Source organism: Chrysemys picta, chromosome 10, assembly GCF_011386835.1.
Source record: "Chrysemys picta bellii isolate R12L10 chromosome 10, ASM1138683v2, whole genome shotgun sequence".
Classification (NCBI taxonomy): Eukaryota; Metazoa; Chordata; order Testudines; family Emydidae; genus Chrysemys; species Chrysemys picta.
The window spans coordinates 79428325-79451863 of NC_088800.1; the positions used below are offsets into that span (position 1 = coordinate 79428325).

Sequence of the window (23539 nt, forward strand, 5' to 3'; positions counted from 1 at the left end):
GGTAGTTTAAGGACAAACTTGTCAGCATTGTGGAGTCCACCTGCTTTAGCACAGCTGTCACCTAACAGCAGGAAGGTTGGCAGGAGAGGCAGCTGGGAGGCATTAAAGTAATGGCTCAAGCCTGGCCTTTGGTAGGGTCCAAGGAATGCCGAGAAGGTTCCAGGAGAGACTTGTTCTTGCTGTAGGCTCTGCAGTGGTGCAGAGCTCAAATGCTGGCTCTGCACATCTTGCCTTCCCACCCAACCTCACCCCAGCTGGGAACAGGTCTTCCCCCCCCCCCCCCCCCCGTAGCGAGACATGATCCATGCATGCAGTGAAGTCAGAAAGAGTCAACACCAGCCAAGCCTCTATTGTGTGCACTTTTATTTGAACTGGTCTTAAGTCAGTGTACAGGTAGCCCCTCCCCTCCCCCACATACTGGCACCACTTCTCATTGGACGCTCAAGGGGTACTGTAAAGCCTTCATTCACATCTATAATTGGGGAAACAGCCCATTTGCTTGACAAAAATCAAAGAAGGGATCAAGTGTGTTTTGTTTTAAGGCGGCAGATACAAAGACACTTGTTGGGTTACATAATTTACTGACAAGCATTACTCTACTCCTTCGAGCTGGGCTGCTGCCTCCACAGAGGCAAGTAACTTCCTGTAACAATGCATTATGCAATATTTGGAATGACTATTAAAAAACAAATGTACAATCAAAGTCCTGATGCATTGTAGAACTTTGGGGACGTTCGCGCCAACATGTTAAGACTGCTGCTGTCACCTTCACCATTCCAGTTTTTAGATCCTGAGTCAAGCGCCAAAAAAAACAAATAAAGCCATGCCAATCTCATCTTGTTTTATGCGCAATTATGGGTTTTATCAAAGGTGGGATGTGGTAACAGTCCGGTTTAAAAGCATTTGCGGTGGACAATGGAGGGTCCGGATTCGTCGTACTCCTGCTTGCTGATCCACATCTGCTGGAAGGTGGACAGAGAGGCAAGGATGGAGCCACCAATCCAGACAGAGTACTTGCGCTCAGGGGGGGCAATAATCTGTAGGAGACAAGAGAGTTACATGCTTGTATCAGATGCCAACCAACACTACTGATGCTATTGTAGCTGGATCACAGTTTGGGCTATAGCCAACAGGGCACAACCCTTCTGGAGCTCTTTTGCAACTTAATGAAAAATTGAGTAACATGAAAAGGTTAAGACCAGGCCTGTTGCAAGCCACTAGATTTGCCACATTCAAAGACCAATGATAGTCAGCATTCACTTTTAGCCACCATCACATGGCATTTAATCTGAACAGGCTTGAGTGGCAAGATCTCATGTTCATTCCCAATTTAGGAACAGCATTTTTCGTCAGCCCATTAGTGCCAGTGCTTCAGGCCAAGGAAGACTATTCACATGGTGGTACTGTCATCAAAATACCATGACCCAGTGATTCCAGGATTTGAGCTCTTGTAGCTTTTTTTCATCCCAGGGACCTAGCTCTGATCAGGACAACCCCACCCACTGCTGGAACATGAGCAGAGAGCATATAAGTTCTGGGGTCTTCAACATACCTTAATTTTCATTGTGCTGGGTGCCAGGGCTGTGATCTCCTTCTGCATTCTGTCAGCAATGCCTGGGTACATGGTGGTACCACCAGACAGCACAGTGTTGGCGTACAGGTCTTTACGGATATCCACATCACACTTCATGATGGAGTTGAAGGTAGTTTCATGGATGCCACAGGATTCCATACCTAGCAGGAAGGAGCCAGTAATAAGGTCAGTAAAATACCAACTAGAGGATCACAACCTAATAAGCTAGTGTAATTTAGGGCACACTAAGAATGCCAAATGCATCCATCATGCAGAATCCAGCACCAGATAGAGACAAGTGCTTCTTCCAGCCTTCAGCCAAGAAGAGATCTCTCGCTTGGCTTCACAACACTTAAGTTATTCTAGACTGATTGTGTGGGAAGCTATGTGCCATTAGATTCACCACTAAAGCTTGGTGGGAAAGGCAAAGGCAAATTGCACCAACCATCTCCTACAAGATGGTGACTTACCCAAGAAAGATGGCTGGAAGAGGGCTTCTGGGCACCTGAACCTTTCATTGCCAATGGTGATCACCTGACCATCAGGGAGTTCATAGCTCTTCTCCAGGGAAGAGCTGGAGGCAGCGGTGGCCATCTCCTGTTCGAAGTCCAGAGCAACGTAGCACAGCTTTTCCTTGATATCACGCACGATTTCCCTTTCGGCTGTGGTGGTGAAGCTGTAGCCTCTCTCTGTCAGGATCTTCATGAGGTAGTCCGTCAGATCACGGCCAGCCAGATCCAGACGGAGGATGGCGTGGGGGAGGGCATAACCTTCATAGATGGGCACAGTGTGGGTGACACCATCACCAGAGTCCATCACAATACCTGTGGTACGACCAGAGGCGTACAGGGACAACACAGCCTGAATGGCTACGTACATGGCTGGGGTGTTGAAGGTCTCAAACATGATCTGTGGACACAAGAGAAGAGGTTAAGTTGACAGGATGTGACCAAGAAGCTCACTCAGCACTCACAAGAGACAGTTTGCGGCAAGTCATGCAAATGTCCTTATGCTGCAGAGTGTAGCGTCTGCAGACTCAGGATTTGGTCTTCTGGAATGGGAGACCATACCAACCAGCTCTGAGCTCACAGCAAACCCACCAACCCAAGATCAAACCTTGGAAAGAGGAATGGAGAACATGGACTAACATCTTAGCTTTCTCACAAGCTCTAGAAAGCTATGTTACAGAAGTCACTCAGGGCAGGTGAATGAGTTAGTGTTGTTAGAAAAAGCAGTAAAAGGAGTTGCTAGTATAAAGTCAGCAAGAGGACACCAGCTTAGGAAAAGCAAATAAAACCTGTCAAGATCCAGCAAAGAGAAGACTCAGGTCAGGAAAGGAAAACCCTGTAGAGAATGGCAAAGGAAAAAAGATGAAGGCACGCAAGGGAGGAATGCTGGCCAGCGGCTCTCAGCTGGAGCCAAATGATGGAGAATGGGGACCAAGGCCACTTTACACACCTGTGTCATCTTTTCTCTGTTGGCCTTGGGGTTCAGGGGAGCCTCTGTAAGCAGCACAGGGTGCTCCTCAGGGGCAACTCTGAGTTCATTGTAGAAGGTGTGGTGCCAGATCTTCTCCATGTCATCCCAGTTGGTGACAATACCGTGTTCAATGGGGTATTTCAGGGTCAGGATACCTCTTTTACTTTGGGCTTCATCACCAACGTAGCTGTCTTTCTGGCCCATACCAACCATCACACCCTGTAGAGAGAAAAGTCAGAGCTGATTAGTCAAACTTGGTCCACTAACGCTAAGACACCAATCCATTGGCTGACTAAACACCAGGCCCCGTTCCTCAGCCAGTTCCTCAACCATGGCTGCTAGCGTGCTCTTTAGAGTTTTACTGAGGCATTAGAGGTTACAGGACCTAGGAAGCCAGGCCATAGGTACACAACTTCCCCATCCCAGTAGAGATGGGGCGTTTTACTGGCTGACAGTAAGATGAACTAAACTAGCTCATTTCTTTTCACTCCTGCATGGCCACACATCTGTGTGCAGACAGGATCTAGATCATATACACCTGCAGTGTTTTCTTCTGATCACTAGGATTCATCCAACAATACAGGCAAGATGCTAATTCCATTACCTACCTGATGTCTGGGGCGACCGACGATGGATGGGAAGACAGCACGAGGGGCATCATCCCCAGCAAAACCGGCTTTGCACATACCGGAGCCATTGTCAACGACGAGCGCAGCAATATCATCATCCATGGCGAACTGTAAAGTAATGGAGACAACATCAGCAAGCTTGATTAGCTGGGCAACAGATGTTTCACTTTAAGTTTATGGACGTCTCCATGCTCCAGAATTTCCGGAAAAACTTGTAATAGCTGTGAGTGTATCATGGTTTGGGAGGAAAACCCCATGCGGTAAGGTTACGCTATTTGCTTCTGAGTATGCAGAGGCAAGGGCCTTCCCCACCCATTTCCTTTCTAGCTTCCTGTTTGTGAGCTGGACTTCTCCCTTTCAGCCACTAGAGGGCGCAGAGCACTGCATATTTTGCCTTTGCACCGATTTGGGACAAAGGAAGTCCCAGCTCTAGTCTCACATTATTACCATAAAAGGCAATGGTTAGAGCAAGCTTTGCAAGAAGCTAGTAGTGCGGTGTGGAGCCAGCTTTTGGAGGACTGATTAAGGAGACAAGCCACTCCCCTCCCTTTTCAAATGAAGCATATGGCTGTGGCCACTCCCTGCAAGAGGGAGTGTGCCTGGTACCAGCACTAGGGTGTCTGAAGCACAGGGTAAGAGGACAACTGAAACAGTTTGAAAAGGGGAAGTTACCCACACCCTGCTTCAGAGAAGCAGCTTGTCCCTGGATTCCACCCTGTTGAGCACACAGGCTCTATGACTAATTAGACCTGTCATGCAAGCAATTGCATTAGCTTAAACAGATGCATTTTGAAATAGTCTCCCACTGACCTAACCCCTAAAGCAGTAAAGGGTTTCATAAGAAAGAAGCCTGCTTTATATACATTTAATCAACTGGGCAAGTTGAATTGCAGGTTCCCCACCAACTAGCCTCAAAACCCTTTACACCGAGTGACAGCACAAGCTAGCACAGGATTAAGACAATGCTATTATGCAATTGTCACATAAGGAGAACTCAGTAATCAGAGACTGAAGTGCCAGGTTTAGAGCAGCAGATCCACTGGTTAACTGAAAAGTCAGATTCTCCCCACCTGTGCCTCCTCCCACCCTTTGTACCAACCTAGCAAGGTTGCTCTGGGAACCTAACCCTTTCACCCCACTGTCGGGTAGAAGCATGGCTTGGCTGGAAAGTTTTTTTAAATGCATTTTAAAACCAAACCAGCAATAAAAAGAGCACCTCTTCCCCCTATTATCAGGCAGAATAGCCCTTGATCTGTGCCCCAAGGCCAGAGACACTAGCCATCTAGACCTGCGGGGACCCCACCCCTTCCCAGACACTAGAGACAATGCCCTCAGCAGAATCAGATTTCAGATCAGTCTTCCTGGACCCACCCACTCCCTCAGCCCCTTACCAAAAGGGAGCCGCCAGTGTTCCCTTAAGAGGGTGTATGGGGGGCCTCCAGTGTAACCGCCCCATAGGATGGGGGGGAGGGAGAGAAGAGGCAGCCACCTCTCAGAGGGATCCCATATGCCTTCAGCAAGACAAAGAGACCCCCACCCCCTCTGGGCCGGGAGACTGATTCATGTCTTTTCCCCTCCCCATCCTGTGCATGGAGGATCCTCCCTCTGCCTCCCCCACCCTTACCCAGCACATGCTGGGCTGATACAATAGAAGTACCGGCTTTCTGCCACCGGAAGCAGCAGCTCTGGAGTCACACCCTAACCAGAGCTTAAGGGCAGCGAACAGAGATACCCCCTGTCCCCCAGAGGTCTTCTCACAACTCCCCTTTTTTCAGCCGGACCACTGGTCCACCAAACCCCCCACCTCCCTCCTCTTGGGAAGGGGATTCGCTTTAGACGTCCCTTCCTCCTTCCCCCCCATTCAACCTCTACTCCAACCACAAATCCTCTTAGGCACCGAGACAAGCGAACCAGATTACAGCCCCACAGCGGTCTCAGCAACACTGCAACCGACGAGACCCTCGCTACACCCACAAACTCCGATTAACTTGAGGCAAACTCCACCGCACCGCACCCCCCCGGTCCCGATCACAACCATGCAACAGCACCGGTGGATTCAACCCCCCTTGCCTGCCTGGGGAGCTCGCTCGCACAATCACTGCCAGCTCTGGTCGTGGACAAGGAAAAGCTAAAAGAAACCGATCCTGCCCCGCATGCTCCGCCGTTCACAGTTTGGCTCGTGCACTTTAGCTTTGCACAAAGGGAGCTGGACTCTCCCCTGGAAGAGGAGCCCCCCCTAAATAAATCTTAGGAAAAAAGCAACCCCACCACAGCCTGAGTTCATTGCAATGGCTTTCCCTTGGGGGGGGGGGACAGCATTAGCTTTCATCTGGAAGCCATCAGAATTCAGCCCCTCTTTGGGGTCTTTTTGCTGGGGTGGGAGTAGTGAAACCGAATCAAAGGGGCCCTTAGAAATCCAGCCCGCCCCCCCAAAGGAAAGCGGCTCTGAGGGGGGCTCCTGCCCCATATCACTTACCTTAAGGAAGTTGCAAGTTTTTTAGCCCCTTGGCAAAAAGAAGCGGCTCGGCCGGCTTGTGGGGGAATGTGACGCGTGCAGAGGGAGCTCACAGCTACTCCAACCCGCCTCGCGAGCCGGGTTTTATGGGGCCAGAGCGGTAGAGCCCTAGCCATAAAAGGCAACTTTCGGAGCTAGCCCTTCTGATTGGCCCGGCCGCTGCCTCTCCCGAGCCGCTTTGCACATTGCAGCAGGTTTTTTTTTTTTTCCCCTCTTGCAAAAAAAAAAAAAAAAAGAGAGAGAGAGAGAAGCAGGAGGGGTGGGGGAGGGCTGCTCCTGGCTGCCTGTGGGTGCAGTACCCTGTCTGCTCCTTTGCAGGCGTGAGCCCACGCTCAGTGCCATAGCAATGCAGGGTTGATTCATAACGAAACGTGCATGCAGAGGCTGCCTTGTTGTTCTGCCCAGGCACCAGCCTCTTCCCTGGGGAAAAGGGCTCCGCGTGGGTCTGGTGGCTCAGGCCACTGTGGCTCGCCAGGCCTGGGGGTCTTACGGCCCCCCATCCCACCCGCGTGCTACCGATTATTGGCCGCCCTCGACTGAGCGTGGCAGGCTCGGTTGTGTGGCGCCCGGTGCCCCGGAGGCATCCCCTTCAAATAACCTCCCTGCCTCGGCAGGCCAGGGAAAAAGAGGTTATCGAGAGCCTGATCCTGCGAACGCTGCAGTGGGCTGGCTACTGGAAGAAATGCCTGGCCTTCACTGGGGCCACACGACACTCAGCGGCGAATGGGCCCTTAGACTGCAAGGTCTTCTGGACAGGAACCTTAGAGCCACATCTCTGGCCTGGCTGAGGTCCCCCTCAGTGCAGGAAGGGGTTAAACGCAAAGGCAGCTTACTCTGGAGCTAAGGGGCCTTCCTGGTCCCCCAGTCTAAATTAGACTAGCATCAGACAGCAGCAGAGTTCCTGCCCCCAACTGTGCCCCTGGAATATCCCCTACACCCCAGGCTGTGAAAAGGCATGGCCTACAGCTGGTTATATCAGCTAGGGAAGCCCCTACGCTAGAGGTATTCCTAGTGAGCGAGCTGCTGACTTTATGGCCCATTTATGCTGAGAAAGAAGCACCAAGAGGCCATAGGGCAAAGGAAAATCAGCCCCTACTGTCCATATGCTGGACTATTAACGTGCCTTTGGCACCAGGCAAATAATAATCATCCAGAACAGATTCCAATTTAAAATTGAATTTAAGGGTCAAATTCACCCCACAAGGCAGTGGGCACAAGGGAGCTGCTCTTGCTGCTATCATTGGTAAAGGCGGCCCTTTAACTCACCCACCCAAGGAATATTACGGTAACTTACAAACCCTGTGAATGATATTTGTATTAAGATTGCTGCAAATGTGTGATATGGTACGCCAGCACCTGATCTGCCTGCTCTGTGTATCACAGTTGGAGTTAAGCACCTACATACCTTTGTGAATCCCACCCACTGGGGCCAGGTCTACACTTAAAAATCTGCACCAGTGAGGCTGCACCACTGTAGTGCTTCAGTGAATATGGTACTATGTTGACAAGAGAGCTTCTCCAGTCTGTCAAGTATCAGAGGGGTAGCCGTGTTAGTCTGAATGTGTAAAAAGCAACAGAGGGTCCTGTGGCACCTTTGAGACTAACAGAAGTATTGGGAGCATAAGCTTTCGTAGGTAAGAACCTCACTTCTTCAGATGCAGTCACGAAAGCTTATGCTCCCAATACTTCTGTTAGTCTTAAAGGTGCCACAGGACCCTCTTTCTCCAGTCTGTGTAATTAATCCACGTCTGCAAGAGACAGTAGCTTATGTCAATGGGACATCAGCATAGTGTCTACACTGGGGATAGGTCGGTATGACTGTGTTGCTCAGGGCGTGTATAGTGTAGACCTGGCCTGAGTAGTGCTTAGTGGTTGTTGTCTTAGGCCTTGATCCTGGCCTGAGCTCTCTGCAGATGGAGGCCTGCAGCCACTCATCTGCACACAGGTCATTGTAGGATCAGACTTAGCTGGAACTTGGGAGTTCTTGTTCCTTTTCCATTTAGCTGTTTGGTGCCAGGCTAAATGTGTCTTTGTGTATGTTGTTTTTGTGTGAACGTTTCTCACTGCATTGTATTTCTGCAATTCTGGGTTTCATTATTATAATAAAACATCATTTCAAAATAAAGGTTAGGCCATCATAAAAGTAACAATGCCCAGCAATTACATAGCACTTTGCATCTTCAAAGCACTGTACAAACTTTAAGTAATTAACCAAGTTAATTAAACAGTAGTGTAGGTAAAGTGTCAGCCTCAACTTACAATCTGTTACAGTCGGCAGCACAGACTTACTGTTACTTAAATGTAGGTCCTTTCAGATTTAATCCCAGTGGTTTAAAACACAAAATCCCCTGGAAAATGCCAACCATGTGTGCTATTTATCAGACACCTCCAACTGGTACCTTTAAGCTGGGATGCCCCAAAGGAGCTTGGCCCTGATCATATGGTTAGGTGACGCTCAGGTGTAGAGGGACAACAGGGTGATGGGGTACACATCATAGGAAGGGCTGCTGTGACCGTTTTACAGCCTGTTCCTTGAAAGCCCTTAGTCACAGGAAAGTCAAGGAGACTGCTCAGGTGAATAAAGACTAAGAGTAAAGGTGTGCAGGACTGGGCTTGCATTCAACTAACAGGATGCCTGAAGGGAATCGCTGTTCCAGCCATTTAACGTTGATCCTGCCTGCTGAGGTTGGGTGGTTTTTTGTTTTTTTTTGTGAGGGGGGGGGAGTACATTATCTCCCCAGGTAAGATGTATCATGGCATCTGTGCTATGTGGAACAAAGGAGGGAAGAAAGCAGCAGGTGAAGCTGTGTAAACAGCTTCAAAACAGAGCTCTGCCATTGCCTAGGGAGGGGGGATACTATAGGGTATAACAACTGTAACAACCCATTTATGGATTGGGCCAGGATCTTGTTCCCATCCTATCATTCCCGATGTTGCTTTCCTGTGTTCTATTTTGTTGAATTCACCCCTGTGCAGAGGGTCTGTGCCCAGCGGTAGCCCTGTATGGGGCCAGAATCCTGCAGGATGCTCAGAGGAGTTGGGAAAGGCTGGTGGCATCAGGCCTTGGTTCCTTTCTTCTTCCTGTGGCTTAGTGCTGAGGTGCCCAGAGAATAGCCTGGGGGACCAATGGCTTCCTAACAGAGGGGAGGATTCCCTAGAGCTGCAGGGTGAGGACACGCTGATCCACTGCAGGATTGTACTGCTGGTGAACTCAAGCCATAAGCGATTTCTAGTCATGTGTCAAGGGCATGACAGCCAGGAGAAAATATGAAGCAAGCTCAGGTTCCTGGTAAATGGACACTGTGCCCCCCAGACTCTCAGTGCTTGGAAGCCCCTTGTTTTGAGGGAGCTCTTTTCTTAAGGCAGGGGTGGAAAGAGCTGTGTCTGCCCCAGGGAACACCAGGAGAACTGCTGCTGCTGCCACCAGTAGCCATCCTGGGTAGGAGGAAGGTGGGGGCTGAGAGGAGGGTATCTTCGTGTCATCGCTGTGAAAGGACCATCCTGCTCCGCCACATGGTGGCTGCTCTGTTCCAAACTCTGTGCTGGCTTGGGTCACGTTGCCACGTAGAAAGGTTGGACCAGACTCTGCTCTCGGCTTCACTGGTGCAAATCCAGAGTAATTCCAGGGCAGTCAATGGCACCCTCCAGATTTACGCGGTTGTCATTGAGAGCAGAATTTGGCCCTTTGTGTCATTACTGTGCTCTTAGCAATGAGGGGGTTCCCCTAGGTGTGTACTAGCTTTGTTAGGCTCTGAAGATACACACAATGTGCGCCCTATCCAGGAGAACCCGTATGGTATCAAGAACCTGCCTAAAGGAACATGAGTATGCCACATGAACCTGACGACCACATCCCATGCATATTGCACCATGAATGTGCTCTGTTAATTACGCTATGAAGGGAAACCCATAAGACACAATAGACCACTAGTGTATGCACTACGGATGGGCTCTTAAATGATAATGCGATCAAATACATGTGCAAAGAGGCACTCAGCTTACACTGATAACGTTCTTACAAACCTACCCTAGATCTCCTCTTACGAACATACAGAATACAGCCTGGTGAGTGCCAAAGCACCTTGCCAAAAATGTCCAGCAGTAAGGAATTAAATAAAGGTTACTTCAAAACCTCAGGGTTTTCCTTAAGGAGGGGTGGAGAGGGGAAAGAGGGGCCTGAGCATAGGAATCTAGGGACCGGGCACTCCTGAGCTCAAATCCTGACTCTGCCATTGACTTTCTCTGTGACCTTAGGCAAGTCCCTTAACCTGTCTGTGGCTCAGCTTCCTCATCAGTAAAATGGGGCTAATTGGTTAATTCCCTAGGGGAATAATTAATGCATGCACTGCTTTGAAAAGGCTGCGTGGTGAGTACTATATGTCAAATAGGAGATGTTCCAAGTCCTGGATGAATGATGGCTGCCAAGGAGTAAAATGAGGCAAGGGGAAAGGTTACATGGGAGAGTTGATAAGAGACCAGAAAAAGCACTCCCATTGGTTGGGGGAAGGGAACAGAGAGCTCCCATAATAGGGCCTGTGAAGGAGGCTGACATGGTCAACATCTGCTTTGTTGCAGTTCTCAGCAACAAAGGATGAAAGGAGCAGGGGGCTCAGGCAGATAAATGTTAATGAGGCACTAGAAACATCAGGATTCATAAGAGGCAAGTGAAAGACTCCTGAGATAAGAAGTGTACCAATCAGCAGGCCAGATGCGATTCATCAGCCCTGCAAAGGAACTGAGCAAAGGAGTCACCAAGCTCCCCTGTCTTTGGGGACTCATGCAGAGAGGATGAGGTGTGATGGGGGATGGCAGATGTAGGTTGGATCATTTCGAAGGAAAGGGAAATACCTGCCAGATAGAATCACCTAACATCCAGGAATATTGGAGCAAATCATAAAGCAATTTGGAAACACTTGGAAAACAATAACAAAACCCCTGAACGTTAAATCCTTTTCATGCAATGGGAATTTTGCCCGCACAAGGACCGCAGAAGCGGGTCCATAATAAGTAATTAGCAGCATGGCTTCCGTCATTTCCTTTGAGGTAGAGAAAAGCCAGGGTTCAAGTCTCCTGAATATAAAGTGGATTCTTTATTGAGGCTGCTGATCACAGACAGATACCGAGGTCCTCTCCACACCCCAGACTGACTACTACCACGTGTACTGCCTAATGTTGTCAGACAGGATGTTCTCCTGGAGCAAAACGCAGAGGAAGGGACTAGCAAGAGACTCCAGGTTAATATCAGCTAGCACAGAAACGAACCCGATATCTTTTGGTGGCGCATGTAAGGCGTTCATCTACCATGGCGATGAAGGTGGCACAGGAACCTAAACAGAAGAGACCAGGCAAACGGAATGTGATGGACACAGCAGGTCAGAGCATAGTCTTAGGGCCTGGGTCTCCATTGCATCATCATTGACCCCTGGGCCAGGTGAGTGAGTAGTGGGTGTCAAAGGCTCCCATTCTGATCTGAACCTCATGCCCACCTCCATGCTGGCTTGAGGCATAGCTCCATGGATGGTTCGGATTGCACCTGGACTAGATCGCCCATCCCTATCTGCACCTGCAAGGAAGTAACACAAAGAGGAGCGAGGGGGGAACATTTTCAAGGGTGAGTTTAGGGATATAGCAGAGAGCATTCCACAATCTGAAATTGGACGTGGGCCATAGAAAAGGCTGGATCTTCTCTGAAAATGCAACAGGGGGAGGGGGGGTGTCAGTCTCCTACTCATATTCACTTTGGGATTTTGTTATTCTTCGGGATAGGGGACCAACCTGTCTATATCCAGCCAGTCCCTTGACATCTGAGATGTGCTGCTGTGAGAAGCCAAGAAAGATATGGGTTAAATACCAGAACAGGCTTTACAATGAGGTCTGTCGAAGCCAACGGCAGTTGAAGGCACAAGTTCCTCCCATGAGCAGGCATTGTGAAACTGTCAGTGTAGGCTTTAGGGGTTTTCTTTGTTTCAGTTCACTTTTCCTTGCCTTCCCCTTGGCCTGCTCTGCGGTGTTGGATCTCCCTGGCTCATGGTGAAATCATCTGTAGGAGGATGCTCTGTGCCCTGCTGTGGTTGATATGGCTGAGGCCTAGTTCTCAGGAACTATATTCCACGGCCTTCATCTCCATCTCTTGCTCTTTTTAAAAGAAATTTCACCCCCAGGCAGCCTCACTCATAGGACACTGCATCAACTTTGTTTTCAGCTTGTCCCTTCCATTCCCATAATTGGAGCTTTCTTTCCCTCATCATGTGCTCTGGCTGTTAGCCTTTTCACAACCTCCTGATCGCTTTCTCTCCCTCCTCCCCGCCAGTCAGTGCCTCCATGGAACATTCGGGCTTATTATGTGAGAGAAACATCCCTGAGGGTGAGCTCCAACCCCTCCTCCCATGCCCAATAGAAGAACCTGGGAGGAGGAACCCAAACGAAGATGTGTCTCATGCAAGGACTCCTTCAGACTCTTCCCTTCCCAAACCGTTGCAGGGGGTTACTGACAGGGGATGACATGAGAAGGACTTGTTTTAGTACCCCTGCCCCTTCCAAGGAGATGCATTCTGGAGTCCTCTCCTCCGCCCCTTCCCTACACCGACGCTCATTCGCTCTCTCACTTTCCACCCTCTAGCCACAATGAGGAAGAGAGATGGTGACACTGAGCCAAAAGATACTGAGCAACCCCTGGAAACTTTTGAAATTAACAAGTGGGTTTTGAATAAAATCCCCTCAAAGAGCTTTTTTTCTAGCACTGGTTTTTCCCTCCTCTTGTGCTTGTGGGGCGGAAGGGAAGGCCCAGCCCATGACATCTTAGTTCATAGATTTGCAGGCCCAAATCCTGAGTTTCTTACTCCATTTTTACTAGTCCTCGGTCCCGCAAAACTTCCATCATCTTCAATGGGCGTTTCAGCAAGGACCTCAGGGTTTGGTCCATAGCCATTAGAGATGGGAGCGATTTGGTCGCTCCAGCTAGTCCTTCCTCTTGTCAGGCCAGCATGGGATTGTCCCCTACAGTGTATCTCTGACAGTTTTGTCCCACTTATTTGCAATGTCCCAGGCAGTGGGGTGTCCATCGCACCCACAGGAGTTAAGAAGTCTCTCTAGCCTGAAGCTTTGTAGGGACAGTCACATTTTTCCTTATTAATTTCATTGTATCCCCTGTGCCACCCCCAGACAACTCCTCCCCTTCTAGTATGTGTAGACTATTATCATTGCCCTGAGGTATATCGCTTTATATATTCAAACATCAATGTCTCACTATAATCTTTTGAGAAGTCATTCCAATTGATCAGCGCCTTTGTGGTAATGAAGTGTTTGCAGCTACCCTTGCAGAACTATCCCCTCTGTGACCTGATGCTTCCATCTACAGCCAAAAACTGCTTTGGCCTTTTGGCTTCAATGACACATTTGAAAGCTCATGTCTAACTCACCATCCTCCATCCTGTGTTTCTTTCAGCTGTAAGGCCTCACTGGTTTCTTTTTCCCATGGAAGAGATGAGCCTGACTCTTCTTTCACTTAAACCAGTTTCACACCAGTGAAATACTCTTGACTCCAGTGGAGTCACTCCCAATTTGCACCAGTATGAGAGCGGATCCTCTGCATTTATGTTAACCCCCTAGATGTAATAGCTTGTATTTTCCCCAGCTGAATCTCATATTTATTTGCTGCCCCCCTTTCGAATCTCTCGAGGCCCCTTTGCATAGCTTCTCTGTCCTCTCTGGGGTTTGTAGCTCCTCTCAGGTTAGTTCCTTCTGTGAATTTCATCACTGCACTGTTTACCCCTTATTTCCAGCTCACTAGTAACGATGGGGACCAACAAATGTTTGGCCAAGTGTGACAGCCATTCACGCAACTCAGGAGAGCAGCATTCTCAGAGGAGAGGAGTCCCCGTCGCATACATGTTTTATTGGTATCCCTTTTTAGAAAAAAGGAGGGGTTTTAAATGTGTGTCTGTTTTGCTTACAGAGTTTCTCATCCTAACACAGATCTTGGGGATACCCTTATTTACTGTTTCCCCCCATTCCAACCCATATAAAAGTCAGGGCTGGCGTTAAGGGGTGGGAAGCAGGGCAGTTGCCCAGGGCCCCATGCCACAAGGGGCACCACGAAGCTAGCTTCAGTCCCAGGTGCTGGAGCTCAGGGCCCCGGGCTGCTCTCCTGCACGGTGGGGCTTCAGCTTTCTACCTTGGGCCCCAGTGAGTCTAATGCCAGCCACGCTTGGCAAAGCCCCTGAAACCTGCTCACCGCCCCCCTCACCGCGGACCCCTGGTTGAGAACCACTGAGCTCGATCAGAAAAAGGCCCTCCTAGTCCTGTATAATTATACTGGTAAATTTCCCCTCACACTAGCCTGAGCCCGAGTTTCAGGGGACATCCCTCCATCTAGCAATAGGGGGAACGAGAGAACAAGAGGGTAATGCTAAATAGCAGGCACCCTGGCTTCTTTTGAAATGTGTCAGCTCCCTGGAACTATTCATCACCCCAGTGATTCAGCCTGAAACTCAAACCCTGCATCTCCCCAGTCAGGGTTAAAGAACAGTCGGCCGCAGCAGTATCAGAGTTGCTTGGAAACTTTCTCAGACAGTGATGTTCTCCATGGATTTGTTACATGACCCATAAAACGTAGCACAAAGAGGTGAACATTGATTCTTTCATCCCATACAGTATCTTTTACATCTTTTTTCTAATTACTTTGCAAATTCTGTTGTAAAAAGCATTATAATGCTCGATGGAATTCTCTGCTGGCTATCAGTGTACTTGGGAAATGAAACAGATATTGGAATATTCAAAATGGGATTCAGTCTAATCTCCTCTCAACTTGCTGACAATAACAAGGGTTTTAGCACTTTCCCTCCAAGGATCTTAAAGCCCTTTGCAAAGATGACACGATGACCTCACAGGACTGTTGGCAGGCTTAGGGACAGAGCATTATCTTCATTTTATAGATGGGGAAACAGAGGTGCAGAGGGGTTGAAGCCAGCATTTGAAAACGTACATCTCCAGGTGTTCTGAGAGTTGTGAAGTGCCCTGAAAATACACAAGGCTGTATAACTGCTAAGCACTATTGTGATTTTGATGTGGTGGTTTTAATCTCGGGCTAGGGGAGGGAAGGATGGCTTAGTGGTTTGTACAAAGGACGGGGACTCGGGATAACTGGGCTCTCTTCCTGGCCCTGCCATTGTCTTTGGGCAAGTGACTACTACTCACCTTTTCAAATCTGAGTGCCCACAGCTAGGCATTTCAATCTATACTGAGGCGCCTGACTACGTGGTGTGATTTCCAGAGGTGCAAGTTCTCAACTGCCATGAAAATCTATCCACTCAGTCACAGCCTTGTGGAGCAGGGCATTGTTGTTATCCCCATTTTACAGATGGGGAAATCGAGGCACAGAGGAGTTAAAGAGGGGAGGATAACAAAGGCACAAAGGGCAGGCAGGTTCCCAACTCGCACTTAACAGTCAATGGGAGTTAAGTGCCTAACTCCCCTTGTGCCTTTGAACCCCCCCCCCAAGTGACTTGTCCGAGGCTGCAAAGTCAGTGGCAGAGGAATGGAATGTAGGCGTTCTTGTGTCCCAGTCCTGCATTCAGTCCCCCTGGTATCTCTCTTTTGAAAGAAATCATTTGGGACAATTCAGTATGCACCAACTAGTCTCTTTACTGGAACCAATGATACTGAATGCCACCTAACACCCCTTAATGCCAGTAACTTGTTTCCTATAAGCAGTACACAAACTACGACTCACTCTAGGAGAACAGTGGGACCTTCACCCAATGCCAGGTACATGGGCATTTTTCTTAAACCCGTGCACATCAGGTGTAACTCACTGAAATCAGTGGAGCTACACTAATGAGAACAGAATCAGGCCTTCTCTCTCTCTAGGCAACACTGCTCCAAAGAAGAACCCAATGCTGCTCCAATTGAAGTCAACCGCAAAACTCCCATGGACTTCAATGGGAGCATGGTAGGCCTGCTGTGTATTTGAATGCCGTCCAAGACAATCTAATGGTCCATTTAGCAAACAAATTCTGGGATTAAATAAATCTGTCCTGTTACAGATTGTGTGTGTCTAGACATTGGGTTGCTAAACCAAAACAACTGCATTTTATTATCATTCATCGCAGATCATGTCCCCAGAAGTTCCTATCTTCCACTTTGTTTAGACCCCACTTTGGCTTATTCCATGCATTCTTTCCGGCAGAAGATAAGATCTTAGCAGAAAGCTAAACAAAACCAGTTAACATCTTGTGTTAATCGACACTCCCTTGATCCATTAGCATATTATGTCCTGTTCTCCACCAGATATGGGTCTAATTTTTTCATTTTTGGATTAGTAAAGAGGCCCTCATCTTCAGATAACAAGCAGTTATAAATAAGAGTCTTTATCTATATACACACATACATACACACACACATACACACACACACACAGAAGGAGAAAGTACAAGCTTTCCCAACAGATTCACCACTTGATTTTAAATGATAGAGGTTCAGATAAATGTATCTAGTGAGTTTTAGAATCACTCTGCCCTAAGACAGGCCCTCGACCAGTGCCATATTATTGTCGGCCTAGGCCTAGGGCGGCAAATTTGCAGGGGCAGAAGCGCCGTCCGCGCCCCGCCCCCCTGCTCCAGCTCACATCCGCCTCCTCTGCAAGTGCGCCACCACGTCCTGTTTCTCTCCCCTCCCAGCGCTTGCGCCACGAAACAGCTGTTTCGCGGGGCAGGGAGGGAGGGGGGAAGAGGGGGAATGCCGCACGCTGGGGGAGGAGGCGGGGCCGGGGCGGGGATTTGGGGAAGGGATCCAATAGGAGAAGGGAGGGGGCGGAGTTGGGGCAGGGACTTTGGGGAGGGGGTTGGAATGGGGGCGGGAAAAGGGCAGAGTCGGGGCAGGGCCAGGGCGGCAATTATTTCCCAGCCTAGGGGCGGCAAAATTATTAATCCGCCACTGCCCTCGACCCAGCTTCCATTTGTGCAAAGGCAACTTTGCACAACCACACTATGGTGCACAGTTTTCTGCACCAATACCTGTGTGCACAGATGTTATAACTGTACACATAAGGGATGAGGTCAGTGTGTGTCAATTATGCCCCCTGCCCACATGTGTGATAAAGTCCCATCATTTGTGGTCCAGGAGAGAATGATCCAAAGATGTACTTTGTGTCTGTATACAGGGTGAACTTCACCACTGGGGAGAGGGCCAACACCAGTTAAGTCCTACTTACGCCCGGGGGGCTTCAATCTCCAGAGCTGTTTGCCTGAGCTCATCTCAGGGTGTGTCTACACTGCAATAAAATACCATCTCACTGTAGTTTACTGCAGTGTACATATACCCAGAGAGGTAGCATGTGAGCACCTCCATGGTATCAGAGTGGCTTGCTTTCGCATCTAGCAGAAGAAGCTGCTTTCAATGTGGAGCTAGCTAACCCTCTGGGCCTTCTGCAATGGAGGCCACCTTTTGAAAACTGGAACCCAAAACTACCAGCCTGACAGCAGTGGAGAGAGAGGCCCCCTTATGCACAGCATGGACAGCAGCCATGCAAGCTTCCCCCATGCTGCCCTGCTAATGAGACTCAGCCCTGACCTGGAAAGGACCTCTAGGAGGGAAAGGAGAGTTCAGTCATCTCAGGGCATTCAGCCCTCGACTCTTTCTGCCCAGACCACCTGCAAGAGGCACATGTGAGTGTCAATAGCCACTCCGAACGGGACTGAGATCACCAGCTCCTTCCACACAGGCCTTTGCACAGCTCTCCGCTGGGGAGACGAGCTCCTTTCAGACCTGGGCTAGAGCCGAACTAATACCCTGGAGCCAGGGGAGCTGGGGAGGGAGAAATGCAGCTTAGATCTGCCTGGCGGGGTTGTACCTTTGATTTTCACGTTGAATGTCAGCGACAAAAGAACCCAGCCCCAACGGGCACGCTCCGAGATTAAATGCACAACGGCGCAAACCTGCCCAGGCTCCAGCCCGTCCTGCTCCTGCCTCCCGGCTCTGCCGTCATCTCCCCGTCTCCGCCCATCGCTCCTCCTGTCTAAAAGCGCCAGTTCTTTCGCCTCCCCTTTGCAGTCCCTCGTCCCTCCTCTCCAGTGGCCGGGGCTGTGACTCTCCAAGGACGGGTGCTGTTTTCTAGTTATTGCACGCCGGCGCATACACGTCACAGTGCGGAGTATTGAGCATTTGGATGGTTAATGCAGCCACTTCCCCAGCCTTAGTTTTGTTGCAGGACTCATGTCCCCGGAGAAAGTGCAGAGGAGGCATTTGTGTGCTCAGATGATACTCCCTCCCCTTGGCGCCCTGTCGGCGCCCCAGGCCTCTTCCTTTGTTCTGCAGCTAGGGTCCGGATTGCTGAAGTCAGCAACACAGCCCCAGTGGTGGAGGAAGCTGTGCAGCTCTAGAAGGCCAAACATCATGTAGATAATAATTGGGCAGGATCTGAGCAGAGAGGGGAAACATACTGGTCAGAATCCCTCAGTCCCATTGACAGTACAGCTGCCATCCTAGGGTAGTAACAGCCAATGATTCCAGCTACTGGGCACCTACGTGCGTGTGCGTCTGCCCAGCCAAGTTCAACAAAGTCCCTTGGTAAAACCAGCAGATGTTGTCTGCATGGTGTGGTCCCAATGCCCCATCCACTGCTGAGGACACTACGCGCACTCACTGAACATTCTTTTTCCTTGACTTGTTCAGTACAAAGGGGAAAAAGCCTACCTAGTTCTCAGCAGGACTGAGGAGGAGGAAGACACTCAGCAGTGAGCGAGCAGCTCCTTGGAGGCCGTGGCTGGGGAGTCCCTAAGCTATTGCCCTGGGGAGTCTGCTGCGAGCTGGGGCGGTCACACCCCACGTCTCTCTGATGGACTGTGGCTCTCACACATCCTGCCTGTTCTGTGGAACAAACACTGCGTTGCTGATGGATGAAGGTTCAAGGTGACTTTGGGTAGCACATTCACAACCCCTGGATGTGCACTCTGTGGTCCCTGTATAGCTTCACCTGCCTTCCAGTTATCCCACATACACGCAATGGCTTTTGCTGCAGCCGTTAACCCTCCTCCATTCCACCTTGTGCATTAGGGCTCCCATGCTCAGCATGTCCTCCCTACGGACAAGGGCCCCGAGCCACAACTTCCATGGGTTGGTTAGCTAACCCCACGTGAGAGGCGGTATCTAACAGAAAGAGGCGGCCACAGGCCACTGTGATGGCCTCAGCCAGAATTAAGGCCAAGACAGAGAGACAGCTCTAGAAAACGACAGGTAGGAGAAGAGTAAGAGAGAGGCCAGATTCCCTCAGCTGGAAGGCATGAAGGGAAGCACTGCGCCACAGGACCATCGGTTTTGGTGCCTCTGAGGCTTCCCAACAGTTTGTAAAGGCGACACAGGGTGTGACCAAGGGGTAAACAAGACAAGCCGGCTCTTGTCCGTCTGTTTTTAAAGTCCACCCCAGTTCCTTATTCTCAATGGACCACAGCAGCCTAGTTACTGCCTGGAATATTAGTGTAACTAGATCCGGCCCAGTCCCGTCAGAAGGGCAGGGAACAGAGCCACAGCAATTGCTTTGGTGGTGGTTCCCAAAGATAACGCTGCTGCTTCCTCTCCCCACTTCTTCCCAACCTTAGCCAGGCCTACCTCGGCAGCAGCCAATTACCCAGGCCTCATTCAGACCCAGCTACTGAATAGTTGCAAGGGTTTAAGTGCAAAGGCAATTGACAAGAGCTACAGGAAGAGCATCAGAGCTTAACCTCTTTTGCTGCCACGCCCAGCTTGTATCACAGCCCGGTGCCTGGATTGGGGAATGTTTAGGCAGAGCAAAGCTTTGTTCTGTTGTGTTTTGGCAGGCTGTGGAAATGTGTCTCAGGTCCACTCCAGCATGGGTGGCAGGCAGCCCATCACAAGAGAAAATAAATTCCAACCCCTCCAGCCTTTTTTTTTTAAACCAGGTGTGTCGCCAGATGAATCAGGTAGCAACTCCTCTATTGTAATGTATTACAGACAGCGTCCAGCAGTGTTTAACAGAGATCAGGGGTCCCTTTGCTTTGACCTACAGTTGCAGCATTACGAGCAGGAGACTAAACTGATGTGAGTTGTCACCAATTGACAAACCTAGCCAGCAGCTCCGTCAGCGCAGCCAGGAGCCTGTTTCCTAACCGGTCCGGGAAATAAGCCTTAAATGGCAAAACCTGGTTACAGCCCCGCTTGGCCAATAGGGTCTGACGTTGAGCTTCTCTCAGCGAATGGGTTAACGGAAACAGGAAACCAGAGAGCGGCTGAAACTCCCCCTCCCTTTCTTGCTTGACAAGCCTGTACATTTGCCAGGAATCGACATTGAAAATACACCTCTTCCTCCTTTTCCCCTCTCAGAATTGGCTGGTGGATTTCCCGTGCCCCCCACTTTGTTGCATGAACTGCACAATATGAACTTGTTCCTTCTGCCCTCATGGTTTTACCATGACTTCGGGGGAGATGGCGGAGCGGGGGGTGGGGCAATTTCTCTCCTAGGTTAGTCAGTTTGGTGGAGGAGGAAGGGAAAGGAAGGGGACAACAGAAAAACACTGGGTGCTATTGGCTTGGGTGACTGGTTGTCCCGCAGTCTGTAACTCAGTTGGAATAAGGAGAAGCTGAAAGAGAGGACTCCATGGAAGGAGAAGACCTAGATCTGGATTTCCCATGGGCCTTAGCATCCAGCCACAATGTAGCTCTTACAACAATAAGTGGAGGATCCAAACTAGGGCTGGATGAACAAATCACAAAGGGTTGTTTACTTGTCATCTTCGGTCTCTTTTTCTGTACACAAATTTCTTGCACTTCCTCATTATTCAAAACTAAGTGGATAGTGTCACCGAATAATTATTGGTCAATAGATGGTTAGCGAGCTGTTCTCTACAAGCATTGGATATTCAGAAATTAATCTCTTCTGACTAAATACATAGATCAGACTGTATTGCTTCTGGTCCCTGATTGGATTAATATAACTCTTAGATTCAGCGGTCCAGTGCAAATACCTGTGATTCCAAAGTTGAAATTTGCATTTTGTGACCATTTTCCAATATTGTGAAGTTTGTGAAGGTGACACAGGGTGTGACCAAGTGTGTCGTTGTTGTTTCTGTGGACATTCTTGCAGTAAACTCATTCTCTTGAACATATGAGTAAAGCAAACATACAAGGGAGCATGAAAATGATCAAAGTCAACTTCTTTGCCAAATATTTTTGGATTTTTTTTTATTTAGTTAGTTTTTGCCCTGTACTGGATCAAATGCATGTACAGCTGGGGTAGGATAGAGAGGTATTGAGGGAAGTGATTGAAAATTAAAATTGATTAGGCAGGATCTGCCTACTTAGGGCTACAAATACAATTATTCCCCTTGCTAGAGGGAGAAAAGGGAAAGCCAGGATAAAACAGGTAACAAGAAATGAAAAATCACAATAAAGCTGATATTATTTAAAAAAACACTCAACGAAACGGCCTGTGGCAGACAGATGCCTCCCTCTAGAACTCATTAAAACTGTCATGATAATTTTTCAGAGTAGCAGCCGTGTTAGTCTGTATCCGCAAAAAGAAGAACAGGAGGACTTGTGGCACCTTAGAGACTAACAAATTTATTAGAGCATAAGCTTTCGTGGACTACAGCCCACTTCTTCGGATGCATATAGCATATGCATATGCATCCGAAGAAGTGGGCTGTAGTCCACGAAAGCTTATGCTCTAATAAATTTGTTAGTCTCTAAGGTGCCACAAGTCCTCCTGTTCTTCTTTTTGTCATGATAATGTACATGAAAATGACTGTATTCCAAACAGCAGCCCAGGGCCGAGGACTTTCCAGTCAACTTCATTCTGTATTCTGGGGACCCTACCCGGTCTAGGAACATGAAAGGTGAATCTTAAATGGAGCATCTCGTTGCATGGATGTGGGAGCATTTTATCACTGAAGATCAATACAAAAATGACTCAGAGGTTGATGTTGAATTGATTTAATCGCACCTGATATCCTCTTCTGTGACTTTTGTCTAGTTCTTTACAAATTATTTTCACTCCTAAATAATAGGAAATACTTTCTGGATTGAACAGATTCCTTCATCAGAGAGGACATCTTTGTTGTAAAGCGAACGCTCCCTTAACCTCTCTCTGGTATAAATTATTGGTGGGTGAACCTAACAGGGACTCAGTGGCCCAAGCTGGAGAGGCACCCAAAATTGATGGTGCTGAGCCATATTTTATCCACGCTGGACAAACCTCTTGGGTCTGCAAAATTGGGCTGCAAAAGTTACCAGAGCAAGCTTTCTTCTGAGGCTTCCTGTACTTCCTGGTTCTGATTGGGATGAGAATTATTATTTATCAGTCATAATTATTATCATCACCGACCTCAGCAACCACACTTGACTGGTGTATCAGATCACTGGCTGGCATTAGAGCTGCTCACCTGTGTGTCATACTCGCAACAGCTGAGATTCCCCTGTAGCGCCTGTGGTAGTGGCCTGTGCTTTTAGGATCTGAGTTCTGTGCCTGTTACTTTCGCTATGAAGTTCTGGTGCATAGCTGAGTGACAATCACAAAGGGCCAGATATTCAAAGCTATGCATGTGCCTAACTCCCACTGAAATCAGTGGGACTTAGGCATGTGGATACAGGAACGCCGCCAGCTTTTTTGCCAGCCTAGGTGGCGGAAGGTCCCGCCCCCGACAGAAGGTCCTGCCCCCAAAATACCCGCCGATGACCGGGGCGGCTGAAGATCTGGCTGCCGCAGTCACCGCCCCCCAAATGTTAGCGTCCTAGGCGACCTAGGCAGTCGCCTAATGTGTTGCGCCGGCCCTGTGTGTATACTTTTGAGATCTAGGCCAAAGTTCCTAGTATCTGTACAATAGGTAAGTATTATCCCCCTTTTACAGATGAGATATGGGGGGTTAAGGGATTTGCCCTGGGTCACACAGCATGTCAGAGCCAGACTAGAACCCAGGTCTCCTCCCGACTCTGCCTTATTTCTAGCTCGTATACCATGCTCACTCGCCCATAAGAAAATGCTCCCTCTCATATGCAGCCTTTCTGGAGGTATTTGGGCACCTCCAGTTCAGTGAGGCATAAAACTTAAAAATAAGCATGAAATAAACATTGCACAAACTTTTTCCACCATCAAAAAGAAGTTCAGCCCAGGTTCGGTTTGAGCTTTGGGTGAAAGTTCAGACCAATTCTTATTTCATCTGAACTGTTTCACCCATTTGTATGTAAAGCTACTGTACCATGGCTTTCAATTACAATACACTAAGCTCCATTATAAATCTCCAGCCAAAGGAACTGAACCATTCTCTCAACATTCCTTTCCAGGACCTATTTTCCTCAGCAAGATATTTCACACAATGGGACAGATGAGATCGCCGT

General features: G+C 49.0%; 1 protein-coding gene across 1 annotated transcript; it reads right to left on the minus strand.

Annotated features, from left to right (window-relative positions):
- Nucleotides 1-345: 345 nt before the first annotated feature.
- On the minus strand, nt 346-6436 carry ACTB (actin beta). The gene is made up of 6 exons (XM_005289068.4): nt 6158-6436; nt 3661-3789; nt 3032-3271; nt 2044-2482; nt 1553-1734; nt 346-1037 (listed from the first exon to the last, which is right to left on the minus strand). The coding sequence occupies exons 2-6, from the start codon at nt 3781-3783 to the stop codon at nt 894-896; spliced, it is 1128 nt and encodes a 375-aa protein (XP_005289125.1). The 5' UTR covers nt 3784-3789; nt 6158-6436; the 3' UTR covers nt 346-893.
- Between the last annotated feature and the right edge of the window lie 17103 nt (nt 6437-23539).

What these genes read in the sequence shown, in the direction of transcription:
- ACTB (XM_005289068.4), bottom strand. Translation starts at nt 3,783, where the DNA reads ATGGATGATGATATTGCTGCGCTCGTCGTTGACAATGGCTCCGGTATG. An exon ending in TCGGTCGCCCCAGACATCAG is followed by an intron (nt 3,272 to 3,660) that starts GTAGGTAATGGA and finishes TTCTCTCTACAG; the next exon opens with GGTGTGATGGTTGGTATGGG. An exon ending in ACAGAGAAAAGATGACACAG is followed by an intron (nt 2,483 to 3,031) that starts GTGTGTAAAGTG and finishes TTGTGTCCACAG; the next exon opens with ATCATGTTTGAGACCTTCAA.